At 28.6% G+C, this 11,665-nt stretch overlaps 2 protein-coding genes across 3 annotated transcripts in view; one reads left to right on the top strand and one right to left on the bottom strand.

Moving 5' to 3' along the window:
• LOC113553780 (prolactin-releasing peptide receptor) overlaps positions 1 to 6,656 on the top strand; it is a 98,414-nt gene extending 91,758 nt beyond the window's left edge. Inside the window, exons 6-8 of one of the 2 annotated variants that reach the window (XM_026957300.1) lie at positions 1,631 to 1,786; positions 5,198 to 5,332; positions 6,413 to 6,548. In XM_026957300.1, coding sequence (XP_026813101.1) covers positions 1,631 to 1,786; positions 5,198 to 5,332; positions 6,413 to 6,548 — 427 coding nt within the window. Of the gene's footprint in view, positions 1 to 1,630; positions 1,787 to 5,197; positions 5,333 to 6,412 lie in introns of both variants that reach the window. The other variant, XM_026957301.1, reaches the window with a different exon arrangement.
• On the bottom strand, positions 6,585 to 9,465 carry LOC113553781 (splicing factor 3B subunit 4-like). The gene is made up of 2 exons (XM_026957303.1): positions 8,782 to 9,465; positions 6,585 to 7,344 (listed from the first exon to the last, which is right to left on the bottom strand). The coding sequence occupies exons 1-2, from the start codon at positions 8,809 to 8,811 to the stop codon at positions 6,685 to 6,687; spliced, it is 690 nt and encodes a 229-aa protein (XP_026813104.1). The 5' UTR covers positions 8,812 to 9,465; the 3' UTR covers positions 6,585 to 6,684.
• Between the last annotated feature and the right edge of the window lie 2,200 nt (positions 9,466 to 11,665).

An 11,665-nucleotide genomic window follows, 5' to 3' on the forward strand; every position in this document is an offset into this window, starting at 1 on the left:
TAATAATTGTAGCTTAAGTATTTCAATTGGAAAACTTGAAAATTCCTAATACTTTTGAAATACTATACAATACACATACCTATTATTGTTCGTATCTACTATATGTTTTGAACGTATATTAAACCGTGATCTATATTTATTAATATTGGACTACATTAATTAGGCGATTCAATACGTAATGATTTGCTTTTTTATTAATAATTTGTATAACTAACATTACTATTTTCATTATAATAACCGTCATATTTTTCGTTGGGATGGCAGTTTTAGATTTTATTAAAATGTTTAATATTAAATGCATACAATATTTACGTTGACTTGCATAAAAGTATATAGGTATAGGTAAGAATATATTATTTATTTTCGAATGCATGGTAACAAAAACTTATGCATTTAATATTATACATAAAATAAATTCTAAAATATACACAAAAATATGTATGTACATGTAGATCTTTAAATAATTTACTCATAAATCATATTCTACATTTCTTAAAAATTACAATGAATTTCTCGAAATGAAATTAGTGTCTTGAATATATCTATTATAATATACTTATTTCAATATTGACATTTTTAAATTATTAATAAATGTTATTGATTAAATATGTGTCCTGTTACATAGTATAATTCCATAATTTTATGATTATGAAATCGTTTTTTTATCAAACAAATTGAAATCAAATTTATATTTAAATATCTATTTATTTAATAAACAAACTGATTTCATGATTTTAAGTAATTTTAAGTTTACCAAATATTTTGCAATTAAACTTCAATATTAGTATAAATGTTTTAATAATTATATCTTCAAAATCAACAACTAATATAATAATTAATAATAAATTAATAATTTTTACCTTTTATAAAATAATATTATTGTGTATATATTCAAGAATAGGCTTTTTAGTTTTAATCTTATCTTTTAAAATTCTTAAATTAATAATTAGATTAAAATACCTTAGCGTTATGCGTTCGACAGTTTTCTTCTAAATGCAAAGAGAAAGTTAATCGATTAAGTTTTTAAGACATTATAATTTGTCAGGTAAATACATTTTAAATTATGTTAACACTTTAAACACTAGATAAATGAGATTATTTAAGGATTTTATTTACTTTACTGCTAAAACAGCACTAAACCATTTATGGTTTATGTCTAACTGTCTTTAATGTTCTTAATATTCCAAGTATTTAAGTCTACAATGGCTATAATATTATTTACATAAAAAAATGTCTAGTAATGATGGTAGAATACAATTTTCGACGATATCTATCAAAATATTTATTAAATTATCATTTGGATAATTTTTTCATTCGTAGTTGAGCAATGGCTTAAATATTTTTAATAAAACTTTCCATTATAATTTCAAAAGAAAAAAAATAGATCTCAATTCCAGTCTTTTGGGAATTTTTAATAACAAAGAAAAAATATGAATAACCAAACAATTCGATGTAGTCATCTGATATTAAAATGTATTTTATAGAATGATTATAAAAATTATTAAACATGCGTGTCTTTGCATAGGAAAATAAATTTCAAACAATTTATAATTCTATACAATATAGTTTTAAGGTTAACTGTACAACCTAATAAAATGTATTAATGTAAATGTTTTTTTTTTTTCAAAAGCAGTGGAATACCATCACGTTTGAACGAAATACAATCAACGGTTAGCGATTCTGATGATGAGGAAATCGACGGGTACAAGGAGTCAAAGACGCAAAAATATTTAATATCAATGATCATTTCGTATGCTGTGTGTTTGTGTCCACTAATGATTTTGAGGTAATTTAAAGTGATGAAATATATTGGTTTTAAATGGTTGTAATTGAGACTTTAATATACTTCAAGTCTCCAAACAAATCAACTAATGTAAAATACATTTTTTATTGAACTATGCAGTAGGATAATAGTTTATGGAAAATAATTTAATGACTCTTTTAGACTTGTAAGTATACAAATATTATATGAAAATCCTATGTATGAATAGTAATAGTATTGGTAATAATAGTAGTAATAGTATTTCTCACCAAATTTAATTTAATTTTACCAACACATATTTTCCATTTAAATCCTAAGGACATGGTGAAATAAATAATTCATAGAAGTATCCTTTCGAGCATTGTTTGGAAACAATAGTATCGGGAGTTTTAAACTTTATTATGTGTATAGCTTTCCACGAGTTAAAACAAATAATAATTGGTTTTTATTAATATCAACTACAATAATTCCATCAATGAAAAATCTAAAGGGATTATCCACATTCACATCGAAAATACAGGCAAAATATCACGGATAATCATCTAGCTTACTTCACTCGAAAACATATGATTCATAAGTCATATATTTCGTTTCATGGACACAACTTTCATAGTTTCATTACATAATTTAAAAGTTCTAATGTTTACAAAATAAATAAAAATTAAAAACATTGAAGTTAAAATGTTAAAAAATTTTAATTTTAAAAGTTTAAGCTTGACATTTTAATACATAATTTATTATAAGTTGTTCTTACATAATCATAAAAATTAAAATAACACATAATATGCACAATTTTTTTTTTAAGACATATCAAGTTAAATTCTTTGTATGATATAATAAAGAAATTTTTATTCCTCATCATTATATTTATAATTCTAGGAAAAATGAATCTTTTATATAAATCATAAATGTATTTATTTTTCCCAATAGAAATATTACATGTAAATACTATGTCCTATAAATACTTTAATTTTAGGAAATTAATATCAAATAAAAATGTCACACCAATATTTATTTTGACGTCATGTATAATTTTATTAATCATTTTTTTTTAAATCAAGTCTATTTGTGTAATCTATTTAAAAAAAAAGAAGTTACAAAATAACCATACTCAATGTCCATATTATAATAATTTTTGCAAATGTTTTAAAGTCAACGTTGTCTCCTGACGTACATATATATTTTTTAACCATTTTATTTAAATCTAAATGTATTTAAAAAACAAACATAAAATAAATAGTGTTATTGTAACTATTATTTTTTTAAATTTTTTTTAATTGCACAAAAAACTATTTATTGAGTAAAGAGACATAAATGTTTTTTTTGTGGTTTTTGTGTATGTACGTATGTATGCTATAGGATATTTTTTTAATAGATATACGTCAATTATTTAATATTTTTAAGTTTTAATATTTAAATACAAAGATAACAACAAATATACCAACTCAGTGTTATAAAAATGTTATTACAAAGAGAAAGAAAATATTACTTTAAAATTGAAGACTTTTATTCGTGACCGCAATAAATGTTATAATTGAGCTATACAGTGGAAATTCGATCGTTGATGAAAAAAATAATTTGCACTCAAGAGCATCTATCCAATTTTCTTTTTTTTCTTGTTTATGATTGTCAATCTTCTTATTATACATAGTATCATTTGTTTTTATACAAACCCGATGAAAGAAATTTATACAAATTCAAATAAAATTTAAATAGTTCTGTATTGTATTAAAATCGCTCGCAATTAGTTCTTTAATAATTTATAGTAACTAAAGTAAAAAAGAGAAAACACTGTCTATGCTTTATAGAAGCTTATGAGTGTGCCGTTATTATAAGCCGGTTACTATTACATTAGGTAAGTAACAAAACATTTAGTTCATACTTCATAACAAAAAAATGAATAGATAATAATTTATCTAAATATTTTGTAAACCAATTACATAGTATATAGAAAAATGCGAGTAATAGTAGAATGTTTCAAGTTTAGACGATTAATATTTGTTTTAATTAAATCAAAATAATAAAAACTTTTTGAAGGAAAATCAATATTTTATGTTTGAATATTTCATTTTATCTATTTGAACGATTATAAAACAAAAATGTGGTTAAGAATTTTTAATATTTATTAGCTGTTGTAAAAAAACAGCTAATATGAGAGGATCTTGTATTTACCAAGAAACAAAAAGAATATTAATATAAAATATAATTCGAAAAAAAAAATTTAAGTAGATAATTTCAAACGTCTATAAATAGTTCAATAAGAACCTTAATATTTTGAAAATATAATCATGTAAGTACCTATAGAAAATGTAAATATAAAATATCTTTTGTGAAAAGATTAAATCCTTAGAGTTATTCCTTTATGAATTATAACCAAAAATACAATATACATTTTTGCTAAAGATAAGCGTTACATAAATATTAATAATTTCCGCTCATTTTTGTTAGTTTTTTCAAATTGTATATAAAATTTCCGAGAATTTTTTCTATTGGTCTCCCCCTACCCAATTAGATAAAATTTTATTTTACTTTAAACCGCTCTAAAAGTGTAAGATTGAAGCACTTTTCCGACCCAAAACGTGATGATAAAAAATAATTTTAAAAATATCTAATCATTGTACAACCAATTTATTTGTCTCTCCTCTCTAAATCTAAAACTACTTGAATATAATAAATGCATAATCTACTACAAAAACACAAAATATATTATTCAAAATTTTGTATAATACATGTATTGTATTAATGAGGTTTGAATATATTGAACATTGAACAACAACTTACTGTTCTTCGGAAATAACATTAAAATAAAGAAACGTTGATATACTGTGTTATTAAACACACTCGTAAGTCGTATGATATTAACATTTCGTAGGTATTCAAACGGTCGTAACATATTATTTTATATTCATAAGGAAGCATCGATAATAATGTATAGAAAAGAAAAAAAAATATAACATAAAAAAAAGCAAACGAGGCGTTTAGTAACCAATATACCTAGTGTTTTGTGGACTTGTGGTCGACCATAAAACGAATCGACAACAGTTTCCGTATGATGGTATAACGATCGTACAATGGTCAACGGCAATACATTGCATATATAGACGTAAGTCCGTCGTAGAGAGTTTATCGGTGCACACAAATTGCCTCTCTAATCTACCTAGATTGGTTTTATTTTTCTATTATAAATTAATATATCGTTATATTTAATCGTATTACAAGGATATCAGTCGTTTTTGCAAGTTGACAACTAAAACCTTCATTATCTAAATTAATAATTATATTTTAACAATAATAGTTTTTAAACATATTTCTGAACAATGTTGCAAGTAACGACAATTATATAAAACATAATAAAAACCTAACCTAACCTTATGACATTTCGTACAATTCATTATGTAAATTATAAAAATTATAAAACGTTAAAAAACATTACAGATTGGCGAAACTCGAAGTGTCTGAAACGTACGAGAACAGTAGACACTTCGATTTAACGTTCATGATATGCGTTTGGCTGGCGTTCGTACCGACAGTCACCACTCCGCTGCTGTTTGTCGCATGGAATTCAGACAGGTAAGTACACGAGTGAGAAATTCAAAACCGTTAATTTTTCATAAGTGAAATCTACAGGCTTTTTTTTAGTATTTATCGTATAAGGCCCGGCGGATAAAAGTCACGTATATTCATTGTTAATTTAAAATTAAAATAACCTTAAACAAATTGTCTATATTTTAGTTGGTTTCTAAAATTGAAAAAATTATAAAAAAAAAAGTAATTACAAATAAACTAATCAATAGAAAGAAACTTCCATACTAAGCAATCTTGATGTAATCCAATAAATCAATATGTCATTATTAATTAATCTAAAACATTAAACTAAATGTACCTCACTGTACGTTGGCCAGTGAAACCTGTTGCTACAAATCCTCAGTAATTATTTTATTCCCACGGTGTCCACATACTGTTTATTTAGTGAAAGGCTGCTTATGACAGACAGAAAATATACATAAAAACTTTCATATTTTGTATATTAAAATGGATATTTTAACACAAATTAATAATATTGGCTCTATCGATAGCTGTCAAGTTTCTGTTACGTGCGGTTTAATATGAACATGAGAAGAACAACTACAATAGTTTTAATTTATTTTACGAATTTAGTCGCCCTAGTTTAATAATTATATTTAATAATAAGCTTTGATCACCATTCTTAGACTCCCCACTTGTGTTATTCTATTATGTATCTGGCTGCTTAATGTGTTTGGGGATCAAATCTTGGATTTCATTTTTATTAATATGTCATATATAATATCAACAAAAAGTCGTTTCAATATTTTCTAGTACCGCAATCATGTTTCAGTTATTTTCTATATCTAGATCGTATTAAATCAATACTTTTGGCTGACTTTTTGAAGCCATTAAAACCTCTCGTATCCAATTTCGAATATGGATATTTTCTTTTCTAAAATTTTAACGACCTCTATTGGTTCCCAAATGTTCAAGTTAATAACACATGAAAGGGTTAAAAACGAATATACCTCTTAGCCAATAATGCTCCTCGTTAGAACGTTTGTCCTTTTGGTCACGTGGACCCAATTCGCACTCACCTCTTCATCGTCGATTTTAATTAAACATCGTGTATTGTTTTCACAGTAGCACCAAGGATCGGATCAGGAGTTATTTCAAAAGAACAAAGGTCACAGCGGAACAAGCGACCAGGACCGTGTCGACTGAGGGTCTAGCGGCCCGCAATTCGATTTATACGGTGCAGGAGAGCATTCCAGCTTAAACACTTCGACCAGCGGAGTCGGTTTACATTAATTTATTATGAAAATATAACAGAACAAACAATAAAATTAGTATTAATGAAATAAAAACAAAACAGAAAAAAAAAAAAGAGCATAACAAAATTCACACATTATTATTCAATACGAATAGCTGACACCGTTGCCTGAAAATTGAAATTTCGACACGTCGGCGGCCGATGAGTAGTATACTCCCAGCGGGTTTTGCGGCAATTGCTGCTGATTGGCCAACGCTCCACTTTGCTGCTGGTACAAGCTCAAGTTCGGCTTCTGTTGCTGCGGACCCTCGGCGGGCGCCTCGTTCACCGGTATGGTCGCCGGTCTGAACAGTGGTTTCTCCATGGTTTGGTAATACTGCTGCTGTTGCTGCGATTGCTGTTGCAGTGGTTGCTGCTGCAATTGCTGTTGGTATTCACTGCTGTATTGCTGCGGTGACGCCGCCGGCTGATAGTAATCCCACGCCGACAGTTGCTGTTGCTTGTACGGCGACTGCAGCTGTTGCAACTGCTGGAGCTGGAGCTGTTGTTGCTCCAGCCTAGCCTGCTGCTGCTTCTCCAACGTTTGTTTCTGCTGCGCCGGATAGTAGTACGGCTGTGTTGGGTAGTTGTACTGCTGTTCCGGATATTGTTGGTAAACGTCACCGGCGGCCACCGACTGTTGCGCCGCGTCATTCGCGTACTGTTGTTGGGCGACTGCGATCTGCCTGTCCGGGGTCACCGGTCTCCGGTAAACTGCACCGAACTTTTGGCACATGCACATTCCAGTCAATTGCAACAAAACCTGCGCATAGAGGAGTTGAAACAAAAAATTAATAAATTTTACATAATATAATACTCGAATGCATTTAACTTTAATTGATTTAATTTAGGTGTCCCCCTTCTCTAGTCCCTCAGAAAAAAAAAAAAGTTCCAATACTCATCCCGTTTTCGCAGCCAAGTGAAATGTATTCGGTTCGTGCGAAAAGTCTTTCCACTGACAGTATAAGTCCATGCGAAAACGCCGCTGCAATACTGCGGATGACAAGATGAGTGACGTTGTGTCGTATTTACTATGGCGAATCGCTACCGTTATTTTTATTATTAGTTATAATTACTAAATGAGAGGTCGTTGGCGTGTTTCAAAGGCAATGTGGAATTTAGCTTCTCACAATTGATTTTTTACACAATCATAATATCATATGTAACAAAAAAAATGGCTGTTTTTGTAGTTTTAGTTTTATTTTAACTATAGTTATGAAATGAAAAAAAAATCATAAATAGGTGGTAACATGTGGATATTCTCCATTTAAAATTTAAGTTATTTTCATGAATAATGTACATGTTGATTTTGTATATTCCATTATATTATTAAATTAGATTTAATTGATACATTTATAACATATAATCATAATTCTTAGGGATATTGTTAAAATGTATTCAAAACAAAATAAAAATTGTTTATATAGTTAATAGATTTAAGATTACATTAATTTCTACACTACATACATACTTATTTATATAATAACCGATTGAGTACTTATTTTCGATTATACAACTGCATAAAGGTATAGTCATTAAATTGTAAAACACTTTTAATGATCTATTCTCAACGTAAGGACCGTGAACTTATTCTATGGAAAATGTTATGTCAACTTTAATAAGATTATATAACTATATTGTTTATTTTCGAAAAAACGAATTTAGTTGAAAGAACTTTAATAAATGTTAATATTATTTTATACAAATATATATATACATACATTTATTTTTTATTTTTTTTGACTTGCTGTGTTTGTACACGAATAACATAGCGAGTAATTTTTGTGAACGAAAAAAAAACCGGAAGTGACAACGGAATAGTACAATTGTACCGTGCATGATTTACAAGAGTTCGTTAAATTAAAAACGTAGCGAATAAAAATTGTTTACTGCGCAATATGGGGATCTCATTATTAGGAGAGCGTTGATTTTATAATTTAATTGAAACGATTTTTCACTCGAAAAACGTAAATGTTATATTTCTATTAAACACAACGGTCGGTTGTTTTCGGCGTAAATGTCCCCAAAGAAGGTGAACGTTATCGGTCAAACACGAATATAAGTACTTATATATATTATATAACCTATAATGTATTATCCTTAGTTATTTTTACGTTATTAAAATTCGAAGAAGCGAATGGTAACAAAAAAACCACCTACATATATATCTACATATTATTAAAATAACGGCTTTACTCACCAAAGCAATGTTCAACTTGGTCGAACCCATACTGTTATAGGTATATACTGACCGTCGTCGGGAATTCAATACGATTGGTGCACGCGGACGCGTACTCGCAGATAATATTATTCCGTCAAAATGATAATAATATAATATAACGACGATTGTATGGTGACCGTTTCGCCGCGTAAATAGTACTAAGTACTAATAGTGTGCAATATACTATAACAACAATAATAATTATGTGAAATCGCCCGATCGCGGGACGTGGTGTTCGGTATATAATACGTACGTATGCACCGAATTAAATGTCATATACCTATGTGGTTGTACCTATCTATATAGCGGCGTGTTCGGACGTTAAATCGAAAGTGTGCTGGTGACGTCGGAGGACCAAACATTTATAACGGACTGAAACACACGCGCGCGCACACACACACTCACAGCTGTTGGCTGCACATTACATTATTGCACTCAATAAATCTGATCACGTTTTATCCAATTATCGTTTATGCGAGCGGCGAGTTAGTAATAAAAATAACGTGTGCGATATATATGCACACGTACCTCCTATTCACCTACAATGCCGGCTAAAATTATTATCATATTACTACGATGACGACATTACAATTATTATTATCATTACAGTCGGTGTTATGTGATTTCACTCGGAAATCAATTAACTCATTCCGGTCTCGTGCCCTGCTCACACTCGGCTGTTCTCCTTTACATCATCCGAAGTTCCCCACACTTCCGTTCACATCCGCCCATCGAAAATGTGCATTTTATATTATATTATTATTATATATATATGTATATAAATATTATACGTTTGGCTCGTACGAAATCGATTGTTTTCGCCACTCTCTGGTTTGTGCTTTTTTTCTGTCTTTCTTTTTTTTCTCTGCCACCCGTGGTGATAGATTCGCGAGATTTCACTTCTGGAACGTATGCGAAAACTAATCGCCCACGACGACCGAAATCGGATTGGACGCGATCCCAAAGTTTGAAAGAAATATATTATTATATATATATATATATATGTGTGCGTGCGTGTGTGTGTGTGTGTACCTATTGTGTCGTACGTTTTTACGAGCACTGATAAATGGTATTGATTAATTGGACTACATTATGTTATATTATTAAACGGGATGCGTTCGTAACAAGTGCATTTTTTCTTTTTTATTATAAAATGGAAGAGAGAAGACGAAATAATTACCTATTTAATTAAACAGTTTGTTTGTTTATCACATAATTACATGCAATTAATTAAATTTTGTTAAAAAAGGATAACTCGTGATTCCCGAGCCAACAAAAAATCATGCCGTTGTCCATTAAAATATATTATCACCGACGATTTCAAGTTATTTTAGCATGCATTATTGTTATTATCTGATTACTGTAAGTTGTAGTGTTGTGTACTTGCGTTGATATGGTCTGTTTACATTGTTTAAATGTATCTATATTTTGTATCATATCAATCATAATTATAAAAAACATATTATTATATCCATATATATAAACTTATTTCATATTATGGTTTACGTATTTCAATTCAGTGATGATTAAAAAAAAAATCTTGAATTATTTTTAGATTTTGGAAAGTTAAAATGAAAACGTATTTGATCATAAATAACAATAAATATTTATATATCTATAATAAAATGCGTGAAACATTATTACATAATAGTCGGAGCTGTAAAAACTACAAACGGGTTACAATACTTCGGTCGCATTGACATGCATACAGATATCGCTGCGATTATATCAAAATAACGATGGCTGTTGGGTAGCAATGTGTATTGTGTAAAGCATCAATGGTATTCAACGATTTAGATTATTTTTTTCTTCAGTGTTTTATTTCTGTCCTTAAATAACATTTACCGTCACGGTACGGTACGTCGGTATGAACAAATTTATGTTGGTATAATTTATTCATCTTAATTTAAAATTCCAGTTGAAAGGATATTTTTAAAGGGTTAATTAAGCAAAATCGCACTATGTCTATAACTAAACAATCGAAAATCAGATTAGCAATGGTTAATAAAATTAAAAAGGATTTAGTTAAGGGTATTTTGATTTACGCAATAATTAACGCTCTTCGCCGATCTTTTGTTTCAAATTCGATCGGTCCTATATAATGTACTTAACTACAATAAGGTATTGTGACGACAAACAACAGGATAGATGTTTCAGATGAATTAATTTGTGCGAATTAAGGAGGAATCCGAAATCCTTCAGTACATCATCGTCTTTTCAAGTAAGATTTTTGGTCAAAGTAAATACGTCTGAGTGTTAGTTGAAAAAGACATAGATAAAAATAAATGAAAAAGTATCGATTTTTCGTAGCTATAAATCACTCTTAATAGCGAGCGTGACTATATACCTATACAACTGTAAAAACGGTTCTATTAGACTCTTTAGTTTTTGCGCCACTTCAATAATGTACGTTTAACATAAATTCCTTGACCTTCAGTTGAGACTAAAAAAGATCAATCATCGAGGGTAGGTAATGTACACGGATAGAAAATATAATTTATGGGTATACATTATTTCAAGCTGATAATCGACTAATGCCACTATATTTATCACTATATTCATCTAAATATACATGCAGTAGGTATTACAAAGTATACCATTAAAAATATTCAAGTACAGAATATAGATACTGATAATCACTTTGAAAAGTATTTAAAATGCTTATACTTCAAAATTTATTTCTAGATGCGGTATCTACTAAATACTTCATTTTTTTTTTTATGAAATATTAAAACACTTATAAATTAAACTAATTCAAAATCAAAAGATAGGAGTTTTTTGGAATTTACTTGTCATACATTATAATTTGTAAATAATGTACAATATATCGATTTATTTGACTTTAAACTCTCCATGTGTATTT

This window comes from Rhopalosiphum maidis, chromosome 2 (genome assembly GCF_003676215.2).
Source record: "Rhopalosiphum maidis isolate BTI-1 chromosome 2, ASM367621v3, whole genome shotgun sequence".
Lineage (NCBI taxonomy): Eukaryota > Metazoa > Arthropoda > Insecta > Hemiptera > Aphididae > Rhopalosiphum > Rhopalosiphum maidis.

Bases quoted from the DNA above. Each gene is read 5' to 3' on its own strand.
- LOC113553781 (XM_026957303.1), bottom strand. From the start codon at position 8,811: ATGGGTTCGACCAAGTTGAACATTGCTTTG. The intron at 7,345-8,781 runs GTGAGTAAAGCC...CTCTATGCGCAG, and splicing joins CCAAGTTGAACATTGCTTTG to GTTTTGTTGCAATTGACTGG.